Source organism: Stenella coeruleoalba (genome assembly GCF_951394435.1).
Source record: "Stenella coeruleoalba genome assembly, chromosome: 2".
In the NCBI taxonomy this organism is placed as follows: domain Eukaryota; kingdom Metazoa; phylum Chordata; class Mammalia; order Artiodactyla; family Delphinidae; genus Stenella; species Stenella coeruleoalba.
In genome coordinates, this window is record NC_137147.1 from 137,537,728 (window position 1) to 137,560,923 (window position 23,196).

Here is a 23,196-nt window from a genome sequence, read left to right on the forward strand (position 1 = left end):
ACCGCTGCGCCACCAGGGAAGCCCGCAGGGCTGTGTTCTTAAACTGGGGCTGGGTTTAAGAGGGGAGGAGAGCGGTGTGGAGGCTCTGGGCGCCCTGAGGGACGAGACCATTCTGCATTCACGGAGGCCCCTGAGCCCGTACCGGGTGCACAGTGTGCATTTTGTTGGGGACTCCGGGACTGTATGTTCCGGTCTGGGGGTCTTCCTGACCCTGGATAGCGTCACGGACCTTCTGGGAAGGATACCAGGCGTTCTCAGGTTTCTGAGAGAGGCCTGTGGTTGCGAAAGTCGTGCTGGTAGGAAGAAATATGTGCCATAAACCTGTATTATAACGTGTCTTTGATAGGCTTAACCATTTTTTTTTCCCGTCTCACATGACAGGACAGTTGATGTGTGAGAGGAGAAGAAAGGGAGGGGGGTGAGGAACGAGATAGTTGGGGAAAGATGATAAAGCAGAGATATGGGGGGGCGGAATAAGGAATGGGGAAGAACCAGGGAAACCATGCTGAATTTGGATTACGGGAGCACCCGAGTAGCAGGAGGGGAGCACCCGAGTAGCAGGAGGCAAGGGTTAATGGCTTGGAGGTAAATTAGTAAACGCTGCCTGTCATTCCTCAGCTATCTATTTGGGCCTGGAGTTCCAAGTGTTGGGGCCTTATCTCATTGCCCTTTTAAATCCTTGATAACCATTGTTCACAGCTCTTCGACTTTTTTTCTTCCCCCTTAATTCCGAATGAGAACTTTTTCTTTCGTTTGTACTGGGAGGGTACATCTTCCCTCAGAGGCGGAAAGAGTTCTTTCCACCAGTCCTGCAACCTGGGGGCAGGGCAGGGGACTCTTCCTGCCTGGCTGGCTGGGGAGGTTTCTGTTTTAGACTCCTATACCACCCAGCCAGGAGGTGAGGACTTTGTGACAAAGGGCCTCTACCCAGTCCCCAAACACTTCTCAGGGGAGAGCCCTCCACAGGTCCGTCCTGCTCCTGGTCTGAAACTGAGCATCCCGGCAGGCACGTGCTTTGTGAACCAGTGGTGAGATCTGCTAGGGCGGAGCGGGGCAGTTTAGTGTGTCTGGGGGGCAAGGGATGGGAGGCAATCCTCCAGCTGAGGTGCAAGCGGGGCACACGGACTATCAGACTTCCTGCCCGGGAAGAGGTTGGGCAGACTCGTGGGCCTGGGAGAAGCTGCCGGTGATACCAAATGGTCTGGAATGAGGGGCTCAATAGCCTGGTGGGAAGAGAGTACCCATGAGATCGGGCAGATGGAGGTAGGGGGCGGGCCAGGGCTGATCAGTCAGTGGGTGCTTTAGCCTTTCCTTAAACCCTTACTCTGAGAAGAGCAGGGGGCCCTTCCTCAGAGATGCCTTACCCGTGGAAGTGCTTCAGTCCAGTGCCCATCTTGCTTTGCCTAAGAGCAGAAGTCCTCGGGCAAGACTCCGGAGGAGTTGAGGTTGATGGCCCCATCTCCTAGGACCTCACGCTTTATCCCAGAGAATCGGTATCCCCATGAAGCCAGCCTGAAACGAGGAGAAGCATTAGGGCCCCCGAGCTGCCCTCCCCCTGCCACAGTTCTCCCACTGTTGGCTTGACGCTGGTCTCCGTGTCACCTGGCGCTCTGTGTGTGGCACCGGGGAACCTAGCCTGCAGGAACTCCTGAAGGTGGCGGTGGTGGGGTGTGTGTGTGGATGGTCTTCTCTCTTAGCCTTTTCCGGTTTCTCTCTAATCTCTTACCTGGTTCTCACCCCACTTCTCAAGGGATCTCCACCTGGCTCTCCCTCGCTATCCCCCTGACTAGGTCCCTGTCTTAATCCCCCTCTGGTGCTGTAGGAACATTGGGCATTTCCCAGGCCTCCAGGTGGTGGGTCTTTGATAAACCCTTTTTCATGAAGGTGCCAGTGGAATCAGAGTTGGTCTCTCAGAAGTCAGTTGGCTCTCGAAGGGGCATCCTGGGAAGTTAGGTTCAGAGCACCAGGAGCTGGGAGATGGCCTGTCCTGGTGGCTAGGAGACAGGCTTGGAAGTCATACAAACTTAGTTTGAGTCCTAGATTAGGATCTACTGGCTGTGTGACTTGGGACAGGCCATTTCTCTCTGCGAACTTGAATTTGTAATGGGAATGGTGAGAATGCCTACCTGTTAGAGTGGTACTGCCTGATAGAACTTTCTGCAGTCGTGGAAGTGGCCGTCTCATTGTCCAGTACGGTAGCCACCAGCCACGTGCGGCTGTTGAGCCTTGGAATGTGGCTACTGTGACCGAGGAACTGAGTTTCAAATTGAACTTTAATTAACGTTAGCTAGCCACGCATGGCCGCTGGCTTCATGTATTGGACTGTGCAGTTACAGAGCGTGTTTTGAGGATGATGTGGAATGACGCATGCTAACTGCTTAGCACAGTACCTCCCTTGTGTGTGGGGAGACCTCAACAGGGGGTTCTCACAGCGGGACAGTCCCCGAAGTTGCCAAGGCCTGAGAGAGCGAGGACCAGCTCCTTGGTGTTGCACATGTCGTGACACTTCCCAGAGCCCTTTCTCCTTTGTGACTTGTTGACTCCACATGCCAGCCCTACAAGGTGGACACCAGGAGCCCCGCCTAACGGTAGGAACACTGACGTTTCAAGAGGTTCAGTGACCCGATTGCGCTCTCCCTGTGGATCAGGGGCAGGTTCAGAACTGGTAACTCGGCTTGTTTCATTTGGACCAGTGACCTTTATCCAGAGGCCACATCAAGGCGTGGTCTTCTGTGGTCTCCACGCTGGCCCACCCTCAGACCCACCTGTACATCAAGGCTTTGATTCCAGTGTTGGGAAGTCCTCAGACAAAGCTTTTTAAGAATTCGGTGAAACATGAGTGTCAGCGACGTGTAGACTGGGGTTTCTCAACCTGGGCACCGTTGGCGTTTGGGGGCCAGATAATTCTCTGTGGTGGGGCTGTCCTGGGCTCCCCGGGATATTAAACAGCATCCCTCGCCTTTACCTCCTAATTTCCAGTAGCACCACTTCAGTTGTGACACCCAAAAATGTCTCCAGACACTGCCAGTGTCCCTGGGGGAGTAAAATCTGCCCTGGTTTAGAACCCTTGATGAGGGGGAGGAATTCTGGCTCCAGAGCCATTGTCTTGCTGTGTGACCTGGGGCAGCTGGGCCCTCTCTGGGCCTCCTTTTCTCCATCTGTGAAATGAGATGTTGAATGTGCTGATGGTTTGGGAGGGGGCCAGTCTGAGAGGGAGCCGATCGTTTAAGCAAGTTTCTAAATAACTGATCTTGATTTTTATGGCCTGTGAAATGCCACCATTCCTGCCATCCTTGTCTGGGGAAGAGAGGCCCCTCTGACCCTTTTAATCTAAGGAAGGGCCACGCGCTTGGATTGTGGACTCAGTGATGGGGTGGGTAAAAGGGGACTGTTTTCTGCTCCTTCCCCGACACCTCATTTTCCCCTTCCCACCACCCAGGTTTCCCAGAGAACCCCTGTCCCTAAAAAGTCACAGCGCTGACCTTACAGGGAGACTCCCAAAATTTAACGAGCCGCCTCTGCAAGGGTAATGTGACTTTTACAGCCTGTTGAGGGGCAAAGGGAGATTTGCATAATGTTCCAAGGGGGATTAGGTGGCTGGGGGTTGCCATAGCAACGCCACAGGGATGAATTGAGAATTTTCCCTCCTGGCGGGAGTTGGCCTGTGGAGTCTGGGAAGGTGGGGGAGGGGACCAGGGGGTTATCTGAGGGGAGGGAGGGAGGGATTGGGGGGGGTTGGTGGGGTCTTCCGCGCCTGGGATGAATGGGCAGTGTTGGGAGAAGCTGTAATCTGAAAAGGCTTTCCCTGGTCCATCTACACAAGCAGGTTCTTTGAGGGCCATTCCCTGGAGTGGGGGTGGGAGGCAAGCAGAGTTTAATGTGTTTGGGAGCCAAGAAATTAAAGTGAACAAATATTTAAAGATTATTGGATCTTGTTAACAGGAAGCCCGGTGGATGGAAACTGAGAGTCTGAGAAATGAAAGTCTCGAGTCTTAGAGCCAGGGAGGGACTTGGCTGTCACCTTTCCAAGTCCCTCCCATGGAGTGGTATCCACGCCCGTGTCCCTGTAGGGTTGCCATTGAATGCTCCCCGGGACGGGGTACTCACTTGCACACAGCACCTAATTTGTTTTTGAGAGCTCTGATTATTAACTTGGACCCAAGTCTGCCTCCTTCATGCAATGGAAGCTGAGGTCCTAGCGCAAGACACACCTGGGGCGGAAATGCAGGTCTCCAGACTTTGCGTTGCCAACTCTTTCCAGGGTCAGTGGCCTAGATGCGTCCTCTGTTCTCCCACCCACGCCACTCCCCCGCTTCCTCGCTCAGCGTCACCATTCCCAATTCCCTTACTCCCTAGACTCTTGGCAGAAAATGTCCAAGACTTCTGGTGGGCACAGAAAAGGAAGGCGGGATTCCTTTCAGGGGAGCACCTGGGAAGGTCATGTCACAACTCAGGGCCCCCAGACTCCCTTGCTTTTCATCTGTCCTCGCTGGGTAAGGGCAAGTGTGTTAAATCCTCTCTGCCATCTTTACTCTGTGTGAAGGGCACGGGGACCAGTGTCACAGGCTGGCCCCAACCAGCGTCCCCTTCCTTCCCCGGGGAGACAGATCCTCAGGGTCACACCAGGGCTGGGCCTTTTTTTGTTCCGAGCCCTCCCTGCATAAAGAATTCAGCAGGCTTCCTCGGAAGCATAAATATTTAATGGCGTTGTAGTTATATATAATTTGATCAATATGTCAATGCTAAAAGGGCCTTTAAGGAGGCTCACCTATCATTGAGTGATCTGTGATGTAAACCTCCCCAGCCCCTGCAGGAGCAGGGGTCATTATCTCCCAGGCTGCCAAGTAGGTCATTTACTCCCCCCTCCTTAAAGACACCGTGGAGCTGCTCTCCCCTAGAGCCAGTGCCTGGCGGGGATGGAGCAGGGCCTGGGAACCCGGCACTGGCTTTTGCTGGAGGTCTCACACCTCCCTGTCCCTGGACTTCCTTCTCTCTGGTGATAACACGTCCACTTGCTTTGTTTCCGAGCTCTCTGAGCTTGGTCTGAGGAGAAACTGCTTGGCAAGGAATTTCATCTCGTAGTCCAATAATTGAGGGCCTGTCAGTTTAGAATTGCCTAGGAGATGCAGTGGGATACTTGAAGGTAAGATTGCTCGGATGCATTGTTCTGGAATCTCCCAGTATTTGATTGCGGGGTGACTGTGGCACCTGGCTGCCACAGCTTCCTGCTTCTGCATGGCCCCCAGCCTCTCCCTGTGCCCCTGTGATGTTAATTCAAGACAGGCAGCCTCCCTTTGAACACCCCAGGACTCGAGTCAGAGAGCCAGGTAAAACCCCATCCAAATTCAAGAACCCCAGAGCAGACCAGGTGTCCACCCCAGACACACATGCTTCGAGAGGAGTCACCCAAGGCCCAGCCAGCGGTCCAGAGGTCACATGGCCTGTCGGACGCAGAGCTGGGGGGGGGAGCACCATTTCCACGGGACTTGGGGTGTAACTCACGTCTCACGTAGGTATCTTTCCGTCAGCTCGTTTTTCTCGCACACGTCTACACACGGGGCTTCAGAATCACAGCACTCTGTTCTTCCCAAGACGCTGGTTGTCCCGTGAAGAAATGCTTGTTTTAGAAGTGAAACCGGGAACCTAGGAGCGGCCCTTTGGCTGCCTAATTGCTGTTACTTTCCACTAAGTGAGACACCTTGAAGAGCCCTTGCCTGGCTGTCTTCAGCTCCTTGTGAATCACGGCAAGAACCCGGACAGGAGGTGCTCGGCACCTACAGATAGGACATCACTGCTCTTGTCTGCTCTGTGACCGTTGGGCGCAGTATGGCTGATGGACACGTTCGAACAGTCTGTGCCGTGAAGACTGGGCCTGGGGGCCAAGCCCAGCCAGCCCCAGCCTAGCCCACCGCCCGGCATCCATCCGTGTCTCAAGTCGGCTTGCCTCTTCTCTGCTCACCCTTTGAACTCACGTTCTGCTCTGTTTTACTGAGCTTTCTGGAGGAATCGATGTGTCACAGAGCAACTCAGGAATGTTTAGCGTTCTCAGACTCTGAAAGATGGCTCCTGGATCTTATCATTTATTCAGTCCATCCCTCTGTTTTGCAGACGACAGAATTGAAGCCCAGAGGAGGGAAGGGATTTGCCCAAAGCCATGCGGCTAGATTGGAGGCCGAGCTGGGAGGCGACGCCAGGTCATTTCTGTGTGGCTCCGGGGTCAGAACGTGCTCTTTAAAGCGGCCAGGTTCCTCCCTCTCCTCGTTTTTATTGGGCTGAGGTTAGAATGAAGTGTGCATTTTCAAGAGCTGATCGGTCCAGACGACCTGGCAGTTCAAATACTGGAGAGACGGTCTTCTGGAAGTGGCTGTCAGCTGTGACTTGAGCAGGCAGTTAAATTAAAAAAAAAAAAAAACCGAAGCCTGGCTGGGTGCTGCCGGTCAGGGCGAGAGGTTGCTCGGGGTGTGGACCAAGGGCAGATTCCATCTCCCTTCAGTGTCGTGGGTCAAGGCCCAACGGATGGGAACAGCAGCAAATGTGAATGCAAGGGTGTGGCTGGAGCGGCGTACTTTGAGAAAGTTCTGGCGCCCTCCGTCTACCCCAGGATGGTTAGAGGTTCTGCTCTGATGAGATGATCGCGTGAATGGGAGTCACTAAGGCGCGTGGAGCAGACTGCTCTCTGGGAAACTACACTCGCCCCCGCCCCCCTCATCTTGTGTTCCGTCACTTATTGCCTAACAGTCTGGACGGGGACACAGGGCAGGTGTACCTCCTGCACCTAGTTGAGAGGGCAGATTCCGGATGTCGCGGGATCTCTGTGCACGCTTCTCTCTCTGAGCGGCTGCTCTGTCTGCGTCGAGGAGCTTAGTTCCTTCTGAGGAACGATGTTTTTCCACCAGCAAAGCTGCCTTCTTTGAACCACACTTGAAAAGAAACTTTCAAAGGCGGCACCAGGCTCCCCAAACACCTTTTTCCAAAGGAAGCCGTCCTCCCGCAGCCTGGCACCTGCCACCTCCCAGGTTCTCCTCCGAGGCTCTGACTCAAAGGCAGTGGCCTTTTGGGACCAGGATGGAGGAAGGATGAAGGTCCACCCCGTGAGCCCCAGCTGCCTTATTGATAACAGGGTGCCCCGAAGGCCAAAAGGAGCTTTCCAACGTAGGATCTAGTTCCGATTTGTGATTTGTGACCTGTCCCGATTGTTAAAAGTCACACGTCTTGATTCTATTTTTCTTTCCTTTCTTGGAAGTGATGTTTAGAGCTTGTTTGAGTTGGATCAGATGCTGTTTTAACAGCTGCCCTAATCGGAAATGCTGTCAATTATTAACCCTGACAGTAGTTTTTCTTTGAAAAATACTTCTCTGAGCTCCCTCAAAATGTCAAAATTTGGCTTCTTGGTAGGAAGTCGGTTAGCGACGTTGCTTAATTGCCAGGCGTCAGTTTCCCCATCTGAAAACTGGAGCTTTATAAGGAGTGCCTTCCCTGTAGGGCTCTTGTGAGCTCACACATGCAAAATGCTTGGAGCAGCTGGGTCGGCGGATGTTAGCCATTATTATTATCGTTGTTGTTAAGAGTGGTTCTGTCCGGTCGACTTTCTATTTGCGGGAGCTTCCACTCCTGCCGTCACCACCCTCAAAAAAATAAACATGAAAAGAAAAATCGTTTAGGGAACAGTTTTCCTGTTCATTCTTTGACGCACCAGCGTGCGCTGAGCCCGTTCTCAGGGTTGGATGGTCTATGTAGAGGAAACCGAGGCTCGATTCCTGCTCGCACATGGTGGGGAGACCAGGAGGGGAGAGCTGCTCCCCGGCAGGGGACGGTCCCAGCTGGGAAGGATGGGATCGCATGCTTTCTCCACCCCCGCTTCCTCCCAGAAAAAAAAAACCCAAACACGAGGACAGGGACCAAGTGTGACACTACCCCCTTTCCTCTGCCCTCCCCCAACACTATACAGTCCTAACTCGTGGCAGGCCAGAGTCCTTCCTGTCACTCGGGGAGGCCGCTTTTCATTAAGTCTGGGCCCCAGGACAGAGCCTGAAGGCTGATAGCCCAGGCCTCCGGAATATTGCATATCTGTTCTGCTGGTCGTGATGTGTGGGGTTGGGAGGCAAGAACTGCTCCCTGTGGGTGGAAAGGTGAGATGAGAGGGGACTTGGTCTGAGCCCCCCACAGGGCTTCTGAGCGACCCAGCCGTGGTCACCTAGTAGCCTGGATGCCAGGCTTGAACCGGTCTTGAACCAGGAAGAGCTATGTGAAATCCCGGCAGATTTTTCCTCATAACCAGAGGATGCTGGGCTCTGGACCAGGCCGCGCAGGGGAAAGATCCCACCTGGGGGCAGCCAGTGGCCGCACATTTGCTACAAGATGCGGGGAGAGGGAAGGTCAGCTACTTTTCATTTTGTTCCTTTACCTCCCAAGATCTTGACACTTGACCTGTTTGCTAGAGGAAGTAAGCAACAGCTGGGACTCCTTTATAACTACCCACCCCAAAAACGGTGAGAGCTGTAGTTGCTGAGCAGGCCAGAGTGATGGGGAAGGTTCCGAGCCTGCGCCTGCCTCCCTGGCTGTAGCGGAGGCAGCAGGCAGAGCCCAGCGGGCGGTTTGTGGCTGGTCTGGCTTGACCACTGCCTCACCCTGTCGATGAAGGACTTGTGCTCCTGGTTGTAGGTCAGCGCTCCGTCCGCCACTGCCCCTCCCCCAGATACCTCCCACAGTGGGGCAGGCCCAGATCCCTGGCCAGGGGCCACTGCAATCTGAAGTCTCAAAAAATAAATGCGGGGAGGCCAGCGAGATTCTTTTGGTTCAACATTTACTGAGCACCTACTACGTACCAGGCTCTGCTATGCCAGTCATTTGAGGTAAGAAGCCTTGGACCGATGAGCTCCCTAGCAGTGAGGATGGTTTATTTTGTTTATTTCTCTTTGCTTTTTGTTTTAAATAAAACTTTCTGTTCTTATTTGGCACATAAACCTGTGACAGTTGAGTGATTATGTTGCTCTTACGGGTTTGGACTGATTTGATTGTTTCTAGAACTCCCGACGTGTACAACCCTGACTCTTATATTTTATCCCTCTTGCCCACTGTCAGTCAGTTTGGGGGAAGAAAAATGAACATAAGTGAGAAAGGACCTTGTTTTGGAGTAGAACTCTTCCCACTTACCTAGATTAATAAATACAATAATTAGTAATCGTCCCAGGTTCCTTACAGTATGAATGACGGGCGTCCAGTGGGCGGAGGCCAGGGATGCTACTAAAAACACTACAATGCCCAGAACAGCCCCACGCAACAAAGAATTATCTGGCCCCAAATGTCAATAGCATTGTTGCTGACAAACCCAGTTTGTACGACAGACTGTTATACAGTGCCCTTGCTGGAATATACCCTGAATGTGCAGATGTGGCTGTGAGTCCCATGGGGCTTAGCGAGGATGATACACCCTCTCCACCCTGGAAGTTTAGAAATGTGGGGACCGTTATTGGCACTCAGTTGGTCTAGGATATGGGGGACAGTCTTTCACACCAAAGACTTGTTTTACCCCAGATGCCCACAGTGGGCAAGACTGGCCCTATTCCTGAGAATCTAGAGTGTTCCAGGAGAGAGCGGTGATCTCTGATCCCCACCCAGGAGTCCCTGATGCCCCTGACAGGCACGCAGCCAGCAGCCCCAGGACGTGGGACCACAAAAGCCCATCAGATTCCTGGTCCATGGCCTGTCTCTTCACAAGCCAGGGGCATCCTCATCACTCATGAGTGGCTGGGGGCTGGGGGGAGGAGGGGGTGCTGGCCCCAGGAATTCTCCTGAGGGCCAGGGTCTGTTCGTAAGCCTTCAGACAACATTGCTTTTATTTTAAGTGCACGAGGATTTCTCATCCAGAGTCATTTGACATGCAGATGATCACAGATTTTTAAAGGCTGTTGTCATGGTTTTGTCTCTGAAAGATGGCTATGTGCTGATGAGAGCCTTGAAGCCAGCTCTGGGACCTCAGTCCTGGTGGCCTTGGGATTCAGAAGGAGATAAGAGAAGCAATTCTGAAACTTGTCTGTCTGGTCCTCGGCCTTCCTGTCTGGATTCAGTTAGCCATTTAGCCCCACTGTTTTTTTCTTTTTTCTTTTTTTTCTAAACCATTCTTCATCTGAGATGGTTTCACATGGAACACGGGTGGCAAAATCAGTTGATGTTTTTCTGAATGTGATCTTTTCTGGAGGGTTAGCAGTGGGGCAGAGAATTGTTTCTGTGGTCAACTTAGATGAAGGGCTAGGGATCCAGTCGGTTACATCCCGAGCATCATGTTAGAGAAGGCAGTGCTTTATGCCCCCCAAAAGGAAGCGTCAACGGTGGGATTTCAGGCTGGGCAGCACATATAAGGGTGAGGGATCGGTCTGGTGGGAGACAGGCAGCAGTGGAAAGTGGAGGGCGAGGGAGACCCTTTAAGACACATACCGCCGGGTGTGAGGCTGGCCCCAGGGAACACTTTGGCACATGCAGCCGGGCGTCTTCCATCACCTCCTGATTTGTCTGGGAGCCCGAGAGCCTGGCTTGCTGTTGCCCTTGGGGCCACACGGCATAGCAATTCCTTCTCACCACACTGCATTTCACTCTTGTTTGTGATGGGTTTCACCACAGTGGGCGGTGTGGAGGTGGTTCTTGTTTAGTTTTGCGTTGTTTTGATTAGGGCTTCCATCCAGAGGAGGCGAACTGGATACTCTGAACCAAACACAGAGACCACCTCTGATAGGAAATTGGAGCTCCCTGAAATGTAGGCAGCCCGGTTGGAGGGAGTTGGAAGAGATTGCTTCACGCTGCGGATTTAGCGAGGCCTCCTGGCAGGAGGCCCACCGAGGGTGGAAGGATGGAGCCCGTCGGGGGTCTGCGGTTTGGGGGGGAGCTTGTCCTTCCACCGTCTGACATTTCGGCGACTTGATTTATTGGCCTGAGCCTCACGCAGTCTCTTTTCCTTTGCAGACAGAGATCGCGAAGAGACTGAACACAATTTTAGCACAGATCATGCCTTTCCTGTCACAAGAGGTAAGCCCTTCTTTTACTGTGCCCTCCGTTTCTTGCAGAGCAGCCCAGTGGCTGCCTGGGTCTCACCGGAGCCCCAGCCCCTGTCCGTTCACGTGGACTGAAGTTGACAGCCTGGGGCTTTACAGAAGCTCCTCTGGCACATCAGAGGGGCCACTTGCTCCTTCAGTGGAACCTGTTCTCTGCCCTTGCCTGAGCCCCGAGAGGAGGGTCCTGGCCTGTGGAGGGGCTAACAGTGGGCAGTGGGTACCGCTGTGCCTCCCCCCACCGCCGGCCCTACCCCATCCCAACCAGCATTCCCAGCCTCTGCTTCCCCGTGCCCCAGCTTCCACACCTGGAGACATCTAAGAGCAAGGAAGCCTGGCCAGTTAGCACCGAGGGCCAGACCCTGCAAGGAGAACTACCACCCAAAGGGGACCCCGGCCCCCAGGACAGAGTGTCCTCATCAGCGGCACGACCAAGTCAGTCACATCATCTTCTAAGCGCACTTTTGCAAGAGACTCCCGCCTGAGGCAGGGCTGGACCAGTGGGCAGTAGGAGAAAAGCATCTGCAAGGAGGCCCCGTGGTGCAGGGCAGATGGGTGGGCTGCCCGAGAGGGGCCCCTTTCCATCCAGCAGAGCTCACTCCAGCCTGGGGCAGGCCTGCCTTCCAGGCCCCCGTCAGTGGCTTAGACCACCCTCGCTCCCTCCGGGATTCCTGGGTCTCTTGAGTCGCAGTAGTGACCCGTACTTGATTGAATTCATGTAAAAACAGGATATAGTGATGTCCTAGGAGTTTGCAACCCGTTAGGGGAGAAGCAGGTTTCACCTCAAGGCTGAAGGGAATGAATGCACTAAAAAAAAAAATTTTTTTTTAAAATAGACACTATTTTTTATAGTTTGAGGTTCACAGCAAAACTGAGTGCAAGGTACAGAGACGTCCCCTAGCCTTCCCCACCATCAACATCCCACACCAGAGTAACTGATGAACCTACATCGACACATTATCACCCAATTCCCAGCTTATAAGGTTGTGCCGTTTTTTTGTTGTTGTTCGTTTTCTATTTAGATAGATCCAGGGTGAGTATCTGTAGATACACGTGCTTTTCCTCTGAACCCTTTGGGTGTGAGTTGCAAACACCCTGACAGCTCACAGCACTCACTGCTCCAGCTGCCTCTCCTAATAGGACACCCTCCTACGGGACTGCACTGTTGTCACCACATTTAGGAAATGAATAATCATTCAGTAGCGTCTTCTAATATCCAGCCTGGGTGTTAGTTTGGGGACTTATGCCTGGAAGGAAGTTTTTTATGTCTCAAATGCCTGGAAGGAAGTTTTTTTGTCTGCCTGGCGGAGGGAGACGGTCGACAAATAGCCCTCTTTGGGCTCTTTTATATTTTAACTTAAAAGTCCGGGAAGTGTGGGTTACAGAAGTAATAGGCACGCGTTGAGAAGGGTTTAAAGGGTCCCCCGTCCTCCCTGTGTCCTGCTTTGGTCAGTGGACCTCCTCTGCCTCCTGTGTCACCACCTGTCCCCTACCCCCGTGCCTCCGCGGTCGGTTGGGGAAGGCGGCCGCCTCTAACCCACACCCGCTCCCTCCAGCACCAGCAGCAGGTGGCGCAGGCGGTGGAGCGAGCCAAGCAGGTCACCATGACGGAGCTGAATGCCATCATCGGGGTACGTGGACTCCCCAATCTGCCTCTCACCGTGTGTATAGCCCTTTTATTCCTCTCACTTACCATAACCAGAGATGGACCCTGACCTTAGCTGGCCTCAAAGAATGGCAGCCCCAGGGCTCCGGGCTCTCCCAGCATCTCATGGGCTTGGACCCGCCTAGAGCTCTCCCCCTGTGGCTCCCCGGTTGCCTCTCACTCCCCAAGTTAAAGCGGTGCCCGACACGACCCGATCCGCCTCGAAATTCATCAGCCCCATCCTTTCCCAGCTTTCGGTATCTCCGGCATTGAGCCGGGGGTGGACTCTGGGATCACCTTGGAGGCCAACCTGGTTTCTCCCACCTCCCCAGGGGCCTGTCCCCTCACTGGCAAAGGTCTACCCTTCTTTGGCCACCTGGGATCAGGATCTGCTGTACTGTGATGTGAAACGTGCTGTGGCATTTGGGGCTGGGCCTTGCTGTCCCATGCGCTGAGCTGCCTGGCGGAGTCTTCATCCTGGGCCCATGTCAGGTCCAGCCAGGGTCCCTGGCTAGGTCTCCCTGATGTTCTAGAAGTCCCGTCTCACCCGGGAACAGGAAAAGATAATGCAGAGTGCTTCGTGAGGCCCACCTCTGGTCTGGCCCCTCAGTGAAAGGAGGAAGCCCGGTCTCTCGCCTTTAGTGCTCCTACCTGGCTTACATCTTCAGTGCATTTGTGGGGTTCACACAGCATCTTCCTCCTGCTTGCTGCTCTGGTATGAGGCTGCTGAAGGATATTTAAGACGAGCATCTGAGGAGAAACAGGTTTTTTAAGGGGACTTTGGGCAAGGCTCTTAGCCTCAGGGTGCACCCGTCCACCTTTGGTCCCTAAAATGAACAGGGTGGGTGAGATCACTGCTTCCCATCCACAGATGGCTGAGTCCAGGTCCCCAACGGAGCTTCTGAGCAATACATTCTAGGGCACTCACCCCAGAGTTCTTTTCCATAGGTTTGGGGTGGACCCGGAAATCTGTGTTTCTGAAGTTTTCTAGATCATTCGGAAGGGTAGTCAGGCTTGGGAAGCAGTGGACTGGTTGGCTGAGGTCCCTCTAGCCCTCTGATTGGTCCTCATTCCTCCGCTTGTTCTTAAGTACGGTCATTATTTCAAGGTGGAACTGAAGGCCTAGGATGTTCTGCTTGGTGGGTTGAATGATGACTCTGGGCTCTTCATTCTGGGGCAGAAACCTGGAGACCTGTGTTCTAGTTAAGCCTCTTCCCCAGGTGACCTCAGGCAGTCCCATCTCTTCCTCGGGCCTTAGTTTCTGCGTCTGTTACAGGAGGGGGCGGACCAGCTCATCTCTTTGGGCCAGGAACGCCGGGAGGGTGGGCTTTTGGAGTGACAGAGTGATGCTGGCGGGTACTGATCCTCCTACACAGTATTGGGACCCCGTGATGGTTACTGGGCTCTGTCCTTCCGGTCTGAGTCCCGTGGCAGCTGCTGAGAGCTGCTGGAGGACGGCCAGGGCGGGAGCAGTAGCCTCGTCTGAATCCTGACAGTGTTGATGGGGGAGGAGCCGAGAGGAGGCCAGAAAGGGGAACGGGAGCGACTGGTCACTGCTTTTAGCCAGTGAGCTTGGGAGGCAGAGACCCCAGCAGGGAAATCGTAATATGGTAAAATTCGAAGTCTCCTTGGAAACCATCTTATTAGCCCAGGGTTCTTCAGCCTCAAGACTCGTGAACTTTGAGGCCACGTACTTTGTGAGGATGTGCAGTAGGGTGTTCAGCAGCAGCTCTGGCCTCCACCCACTGGATGCCAGTGGCACCCTCCCACACACAGTTGTGACACCCCAGAATGTCTCCAGACATTGCCAGATGTCCCGGCAGGGGGCAGGGGCAGTGCACGAAACGGCCCGTGGTAGAGAACCACTGATCCAGCCGAGGCCCTTGCTTTACAGAGACGGGGAGTGACTCACAGATGGTCACACACCGTCCAGGAGCAACGCCAGGCCAGAGGCCCCGGGCTGGCTTTCGGCTTAGGGCTCTTCCCCCCGCCACCTCCCGTCCAGTCCGGCCCCGGTGTGGCGCCCGTGTCCTCCTCAGTGGCCAGTTCACAGCGTGGGGGCTTTGCTGAGAGTGGCAGATGAGGGCTCGGGGTGGGAAGTGCGTTCTCTGATACTTCTCCTCTCTCAGAGCCTCTTCCCTATCCGCTTTCCAGGCCCAGCCTTCCCATCCCTCCGTGGCCGCAGTGGAGTCCCTTCTCCCCCACTGTCTCCCCCCACCCCCAACTTTGGAATTAAAATCCTCTTATGAAATTTTTTTTTTTTTTTTTAAGTTCTAAGAGAAGAGTGGAATTGGGGGAAGAAGCGCTGCTTGGATTAGCTCCACTTCCTTCAAGGAGTATTTAGGAAGCTACACGTTAGGCCAAGGCAGCTAGAGGCAGATATTGGAATTCAATTAAAGCCAACGAGTGGGGCCTGTGACCCCCATTTTCGAGGTAATTGCTTCTCCGGCTCTGAGTGAATGCGGCCGTCTCCCTGTCATTAAGAAGGCAGCCGTCTAATCAGTGCGCCTGACAGAGCCTCACAAGGCAGGAATTACGGACGGCTGAGGATGGCTCGCCCAGCCGGGGCATCCTGTGAAGGAGGAAGGAGAGGGACAGCGGGCTTGCGGCCGGGCTGACTCGGGAGAGCGATGGGAGGAGGGTGGCAGGGGGCCGGGAGGGCTGATGGCCAGAGGGCAGGAGTCCTGCCCCAGCAGGAAAGGGCAGTGAAGGGGAGGACCCAGAAGCCTTGTGGCTACCCACATGGTACTGTCCGATTTGCCCCTCTTGGGGGAGAAGTAGCCCAGCCCCCTGGTCTGGGAGTTAGCGGGGGCTTTGGGCAAGTCACTTCATTCCTCTGGCCTGTTTTCCCCATTTGTGAAAAGATGGAAAAGGGCTGGGCAAGTTTCCTTTGACGTGCCCTTTTCAGTCAGTCATCTGGGGCTCTCCTGGGCATGGGGCGGAAGGATTCTGGGTTCACATCTTGGCTCATTTCGGAGAGAGATGAGAGGTCAGGTAGACACGTCTGGCATGGTGGGCATACCTGCAGCTAGTGGTGTGTGTTTATCACATGAATTAAAGTATTTCCAGGGCCTCCCCTCCAGGTGAGAGAGGCCAGAATCCAGCGTCAGCTTGGTGTGAGGGGAGAGGGGACAGAGGACAGAGGGGCTGACGGAAGCCCAGGCTTGCTGGCCCAGTCCGCCCACCACACACAGGGCCACTGGGAACTCAAGTGACCGTCTGGGGAAGGCAGGCCTGAAGGTGTGTGTCTGTTCGCCAGGGCCTGCCGGGACCCAGTTACTGCAGACCTGTTATACACTCCTTTTTCTTGGGTCCAAGTTATTGGGGGATCGTTGGAGGGTCAAAAGATTCCTGAGCGTGAGGGGTGAAATATTGTCCTTTGGCCAGCAGCTTGCACAAGGTCCCTCCAAGCAGATTAGAGACCCTGTGAGCCGAAGTTACCCACCATCTTCAGAACTCGTGTTTTAGTTTGCTCCGTGCTAGTCCAAGGATACTGAACCTGGCAGGTGGCGGGGCATGTACCTCACTGGCCCCACTGACGATCTGGTCTGCATTCCCTTGGAAATTATTCGTGGAAGATACAAGTGTTGGCTTGATTGGTTTTTTTTTTTTCATTTTTTTATATTGGAGTATAGTTGATTAACAACGTGTTAATTTCAGGTATACAGCAGAGTGATTCAGTTGTACGTATACATGTATCCACTCTCTTTCAGCTTCTTTTCCCATTAGGTTATTACAGAATAGTGAGCAGAGTTCCCTGTGCTGCACAGTAGGTCCCTGTTGGTGCTTACTTATTTTTTTTTTAAATTGGGTGAGCGGGGTGAGGAAGGGGGAGGTTTTCGCTTGTTACAAACTACACTGGGTAGTTTGAAGCCAGTCCTGAGGTTCTCGCGTTCCCTCCAGGATGCCGACGAGCTGGACTCAGTTGACTGGGAGAAGGATGGTGCGGCGAGCGGGCCTTAGAATGAACGCATCTGTTTCTCTCAGCCAGGGGGCCGTGGTAGAGAGAAGTCGTGCTGGGTTTGCGTCCTGGCTCTGGTTACTTTGGCTTAGCGGAGTTCCTTCACCTTCCCCTGAGCCTGTTCCCGTCTCTGAAATGGGGATAACGGGGTTGTTGTGAGCTCTCCAAGCTATAACAGAGCATGAAGGCACAATTCAGCCTGGAGCTGGGGGGCCACCTCCGTGGGCAGGAAGTAGAGGCCGGGGCTGCCCTCCCTCTCCTGGGAGGGCAGGGCGTCTGCATCTTATGCAGTTAGGACTCTGTCTGGAGGTCCTTGGTGGGTCTCAGCCCTGGAAATGCTTAGACAACTTCACTAGGTTTAACCCAAATCATGAACCTGAGAAGCGAAGCGTTAAATCAGGTTGCAGAGGCATGAAGCGTGGTGTGCACAGTCCAGTTACACAGACTCGGCCAGCGCGGGCCTCCCTGACAGCCTCCCGTGTAAGTGGCCGTACTTTCGGAGCCCGGGAACTGGGCATGTGGCACACGTGAGGACACGCGTCTGCCCCATGGGACGTGTTTTTTGACAGGTTGCTGTCCCAGTGTGAAATGTTAAAGGTGGGAGGAGGGCGTGCTCACGAGGGGGCTTGCCTCCAGACGCCCCACCCCTCTTTTGGGGTTGGGGGGTGGGTGGTTGACTTCCTTTCCTATGGTGGACGGAGAAATCCTGGTCTTGGAGGGAATGGTGGAAGCCAGGGACAGGCTGCTGCAGAGTGGTGAAGCCCAGTTCCCTCCTCGGACGGTGGACTTGATCCCATTTGTCCCCAGTTGAAAACGCTGTCACCCTCCCACTCGGATGTCACTGTGTTTCTGCACATCGCCCTCTGAAGTCACAGATATGTCACAGGGATAGAAATGCAGCCTGAGGATGGCTGTACCCTGCCTGCGACACGGGGACGGAGAGACAGGTGGATCACTGCCAGCCGGCTCCCCCTGCCCCGCTGCGGCAAAGACTTTATCTCACCCTTTATCACAACCAGGACTGTTGTTAGCAGACCCTTGGCCCAACAAGCCCTGGCGTCTGTCCTCGCCCCAGGAGAGGAGCCTGGGAGGAGGTCGGCTCTCTGTCCCTGCTTCCTGGAGCCTGCTGGGCCGTTCCCGACGATGCCTTCCAGCCACGCAGAGCAGACCTCAGGGGAGTTTCTGGCTGTGCAGGGGGTGCTCTTGTATTTGAAGATGAGAAGTACATGGAAGCTGCCTTTCCTCTGTTGCAAAGAAGAGACACTCCTGCTTGACGGGCCACAGCTGAAAACCAACCTGTCCGTCTGGGAAGCTCAGCAGCTTTGAAAGCCACTGTCTTCCAAACAGCCACTGCAACTACAGCTTTTGTTCCAAGTTTCTGATGCTGGTTCACTGGTTCGTGTTTTGGGAAGCAGGATGCGCCACTGATGCCCCTCTTCCCAACCAAGAGGAGGCTTGGATCTGGGCAGGTGGATGGCTTTTGGACAGAGCCACTCTGCTGACTTACTTCCCAGCCTCTCTGTGTAAACCCTTTTCCAACATTTTCATTTATTCACCCAGCAGATGTGTATTGGGCAAACATGCCAGGCCCCACCCGAGGTGCTGGGATGAATAAAACAAGGTCCTTTCTTCCTGGAGCCCACGAGTTGCCAAGATCAGAGAAAGATGCAGTTCTATTTGTGGTCCACTCATAGTTTTTGCTAATGTTTGTTGAACACCTACTTTGCCTTCACATGTAGTTACGCACCTGATCCTTGTACAACCTGAAGAGATGGGCTGCATTCTGATCCCCACTTTGCAGATGTGGAAACTGAGGCTGAGAGAGGTCCACTGTTGTCTAAGTTCTTAGAACTGATAAGAGATCGAGCGGGACATCTTCCTTAGTCTGTCTGGCTCCAGAGTCTGAGCTGTCATAACTCTCAGAAAGGAGGAACCTGTTCTGACCCGGATGATGGGGAGGGCTTCCAGGGGGCCCTTCGGCTTCGCTTCTGCTCTGGCGTCTCGAGGCAGATCTGGGGTCAGGCTGCAACCTGGACCAGTGCCCACCGGCGGCTTCCGTAAACTGCCCACCAAGAGATGTCCTAGGTCTGGAGCGATGGCCGTGGGTCCCAGCCTTTCTCCCCAAACTGAGAAATGAGCTCTCTGGGGCCAGGAGTGTGGTGTGACTGGGGGTGCCATTAATTTGGGGGTGCACCAGGTTGGCGGTTGGCGGCTTAGTTGGGGAAGAGTGGGGCTCTTAATCCCTGACCTCAAACACACTCATTGCCTCTCGGAGCCTCACGTCTGTCCAGAGCCGTGGGCCTGCATTGTGTGTTGTTGTCTGTTCATCAGGGGCCTGAGAGCCACGGTTCACACTGACAGGTGAGCTCGTCACGTCTTAGCTCTTTGTCACCCCCACCAACTCTTCTTGCTTTGGGGAGGAGGGTCTTTTAGGAACATTCTTTGGCTGACGTCGGTGGTTGACAGATTTGAGTCCAGATACCCCACTAGGGGTGAGACTTGGCTAGTTACTGGCTGCCCCCTCCAGCCCCTAAGTGCCAGTTTGCCATCTGTAAAATGGGCAGAACCCTTCTGCCAGGTAGTTGGAAGGGTGAGAGAAAATATTTGGAAAGGACCCAGGCATGGATTCAGGCATTCAGTAAATTTCTGTTCCCTCCTGTTGTGCTCGTTGAGAAGAAAGATGTATGTGTACCCAAGGGCCCAGCCATTCCTAAGACATATTTCAGTCCCTATGAAGTATGCAGCCGTGGCGTAGCGTGCCCCACAGTGCCCGTGGTTCTTGACGCAATCTTGGGAATGATAAAGGGCGCTTTGTCTTGGCTGCTGGGGGAGCGCAAGGGGAAGGGGGAAAAGAAGACCCTGAGGCTAGTGCCAAGCGGAATCCTTAATTAGGGATTGTTACCCTTGCTATTGATAATAAGTGACTTAATGCACGACTAGATTTTGGAAGGGGAGGGAGCCTTGGAAGGGCCTCTGGGAAACGTTTAGCTATTGTTATGAGATCACTTAGTGAGTAACCTGCCTGAGGTCACCCAGCTAGTGAGTGCCAGGATTTGAATCCTGGTCTGTCTTGATTCCAAAGCCCCCACTCCTCCTGTTACCCTGTTCTCCACTCTGATGTCCGGTGACGTCGGCTCTCATTCCACTGGCCCCAAACTCCTCTCGATCTCGGGACTCCTCTGCCGTGTCCTGCCTCCGCTTTGTAAGACAGGCTTGGAGTTCCTCAGGATTAGGGAGTCTTCCCCAGGGTACGGGCTCAGGGTGGGAAGCGCCGGCTGCTGACGTTTGCAGGCATGCAAGCATGAGCAAAACTGTGGCCGTCGGGAGCGTAAAAGTGGATCGCCCTCAACGGAGAGGGAGCCCCGACGACTGGCTTTTAAACGCATGCTGTATTTATCTTGGGCTTGGAGACATGCGTTGAGAAGTTCTGTCCTGAGACTGGGGTTGGAGAGGAGGTGGAGCGTTTGCCATCATAGATCTTGTGTCTCAATTGCGGTCCATTACCAGACTTCCTCCAGCATGACAGCATGTGTGGCCTGAGCTGGGGGCAGAGGTACGGGGGGCACGTGCCCCCGGCACTTCCTGGAGGAGCGAGAGGGCTGGCCCAGCCTCCCCGGCCCTCCCCGCTCAGCCGCGCTCACCACCAACTTCATTACAGCAACAGCAGCTCCAGGCGCAGCACCTCTCCCACGCCACACACGGCCCCCCGGTGCAGCTGCCGCCCCACCCGTCAGGCCTCCAGCCTCCAGGGATCCCCCCGGTGACGGGGAGCAGCTCAGGGCTGCTGGCGCTTGGTGCCCTGGGCAGCCAGGCCCACCTGTCGGTGAAGGACGAGAAGAACCACCATGAACTGGATCACAGAGGTGCGGCCCGGGGCAGGGGCGGAGGGCAGCGTGCAGGGCTGGGGGCAGAGGTTTCGGAGGCCCCTCTGTGAACAGACACAGCAAATGCTGTCACCCTAGGACCAGGAGTTAGCAAAAGGCTTGGGGCCATCTATTAAGATCCTGGTACATGGAAACTGGAGCCCCATCCCCCAGGCCACCCCCCAATCCCTGATGTGTACCTTCTCTTCTTTGCCCTGGAAGACATCTTGTCCTTTCTTCCTGGAATACCTTCCCATCTTCCTAGCCACACCCTGTCCACCCTCCAAGGGCCAGCCCCAGTCCCACCCCTGCAGGATGCCCTCCTGGCCAAGCTGAGGGTCTCTTTTCAAATTCCCATAAGAGTTCAAGAGTTGGGGGTCCCAAGACGGAGCCCTTTGTTACCGTTCTTCTGTTTCCTACCCTGGAAAGTGTTTTATCCTCACCAGGATCCTTAGTCCTCTGAGGACAGAGACCACGTCCTTTGAAAAAGATACCCAGTTGGCGCTCAAGTAAAGCCTCATTAGGGGACTGTCTTTAAGTAGAGGTGGTGGTGACACTGCTGCAGGGAGATGATTGGGAAGACTGGGAATGAGAACGTTCTCTACCCTTAACCCAGCCTGTCCCGCGAAGACCCCTGAAGCTGCGCTGCGAAGGGCCTTGGGAGGGGGCCTAGTTTGATCGGGAAAGGAGAGGGCCTGGCTTCCTAGCAGACCCTTTGCAAAGATTGCCACCTTGTGTGGTCTGCCCTTAGATATTAGTCTTACAGCTTTATCGAGATACAGTCGACACATGCTATCCTGTTTAAGGTGCACCATGTGATGGTTTGATTTGCCCTTAGATACTTACTGGGGCACATGGCCAACGTGTTATGAGCCGGCCCTGGGCACGGGGGGCTTGGAGTGTTACCATCCTGCCTGGGCCGGGGCCATGGGGCGGTAGGAGCAGGTCGTGGGAACCAGAGACTACGTTTTTTTGCCCCTGCAGTAGGATGGTCCTCCTGGCAGAGGAAGAGGGCCTCCCCACAACAGACAGGAGGATCAGGGAGCTAGTGCTTGGCTGGGCAAATAATCAGAGGCCTCAGCTTCCTGGGGCGTCTTGGTAAAGAAACAGAGAAGAGTATTAATTAAAAAACAACACCCAACACCGGGCTTCCCTGGTGGCGCAGTGGTTGAGGGTCCGCCTGCCGATGCAGGGGACACGGGTTCGTGCCCCGGTCCGGGAGGATCCCACATGCCGCGGAGCGGCTGGGCCCGTGAGCCTTGGCCGCTGAGCCTGCGCGTCCAGAGCCTGTGCTCCACAACGGGAGAGGCCACAACAGTGAGAGGCCCGCATACAGCAAAACACCACCACCAAAATACCACTCCGATAATTCCTTTAAAAAACAAAAAAATAACAATAATGTTCTCAACTCCCAGATCCCATGGCTATTTTGCGTAGCACGATCCTTCCCAAGTTTACGGCTTTAAAAACTGCTGACCAGTAATCTTGGTGCCCTTCTCCGCATGTCAGGGAGAGCTAGGCCACAGATCCCCCCCTGCTGCCCCGCCGGGGCCTGGTGGCCGAGTGAAGCATTGGGATTGGGGCGGTTAATTTCCAAACTGAGAGACGTCACCTAATGGCCCTACCTTGGCTGACCCGCGGTGACTCAGAGCCAGGCCGCTGCTCGTTTTAAAACCCGTGAACTAGCAAAGCATAAAAGGCAACCGGACGATACTGACCTTGCTTTCTTTTTTGTTTCTTTGTCTTGGGGGACCTGACCCTCCTCCTGTCCTGGCCTTCTGTCCCCAAAGAGAGAGAATCCAGCACGGTAAGTCCAGCACTCTGGAACCTGTTGGGGGGCGGGGGGGTTGGGTGCTGGGGGAGGGTCAGCCCTAACCCTGTGTGGGCTCCTGGGAGGAGGGTGTTGTCCCCTGTTGAGTGACCTGCACTTGGGGAAGCCTTCGTCTCTCCAGGCTTCAGGGCCATCATTTGTGAAATGAAGAGCTGGGCTAAGTGAGCTCTAACCAAACGCCTTTTGTAGGAGAGGTGATTACTGGAGAGGTCAGCCAGCCAGCCCTGGGCCCTCCAAGGGGGGGTTGTGGAGTCACAGGCTGAGCCCAGAGCTCGGGACCCTGGTGTCCCCCCCTCGTTTGGGGCCGGAGTGCCTCCCTGCCCCCCAGATTGGTTGACCCCTGTATGATCCTATATCCTCCTCATTTCCTCCCAACACCTGAGGCTTCTCCCTGTTCTAGGCTTTAACTCGGTTTGAGAAAGTGCTAGCAAGCGAGCATTAAGGGCAGGCTGCCTGCGTGTCTGTCAGCTCTGAGATTTGCTGTAAATCTTTCTGAGCACACGGAGGCTCAGAGGTTCTGTTTCAAGTGAATAAGCCTCTGAACAAGCACAGTGGAGTCTGGATAAAAAAAAATCCTCCAGCGATTAACACAGCTATTTTATTCCTCATCGCCGTCCTCGTATCTGGGGCCATCTAATCTGTTAGGATGGCTTTGGTTATTACCTCGTGTTAAGTGGGACTTGGAAGGTCAGGCAGTTAACTAACCATCTAGACAGCAGCTTCCTTGGGCAGCTCCTCCATCCCGACCCACCTCCCCTTCCCAGCCCTCTACCCGGGCTGACTTTAAACCTCCCATTAGCAGCGGTGCTCACGTCCCCTCTCGACTTGCCTGTGTGCTCAGAAATCCAGGTCAT

At 54.4% G+C, this 23,196-nt stretch overlaps 1 protein-coding gene across 5 annotated transcripts in view; it reads left to right on the plus strand.

Moving 5' to 3' along the window:
- Positions 1-23,196, plus strand: part of TLE3 (TLE family member 3, transcriptional corepressor) — a 49,057-nt gene that overhangs the window by 11,081 nt on the left and 14,780 nt on the right. For 4 of the 5 annotated variants that reach the window (XM_079914564.1, XM_079914566.1, XM_079914565.1 and 1 more), the window contains exons 5-8: positions 10,957-11,019; positions 12,599-12,673; positions 20,307-20,511; positions 22,302-22,318. In XM_079914564.1, coding sequence (XP_079770690.1) covers positions 10,957-11,019; positions 12,599-12,673; positions 20,307-20,511; positions 22,302-22,318 — 360 coding nt within the window. The remainder of the gene's footprint in view (positions 1-10,956; positions 11,020-12,598; positions 12,674-20,306; positions 20,512-22,301; positions 22,319-23,196) is intronic. The other variant, XM_079914568.1, reaches the window with a different exon arrangement.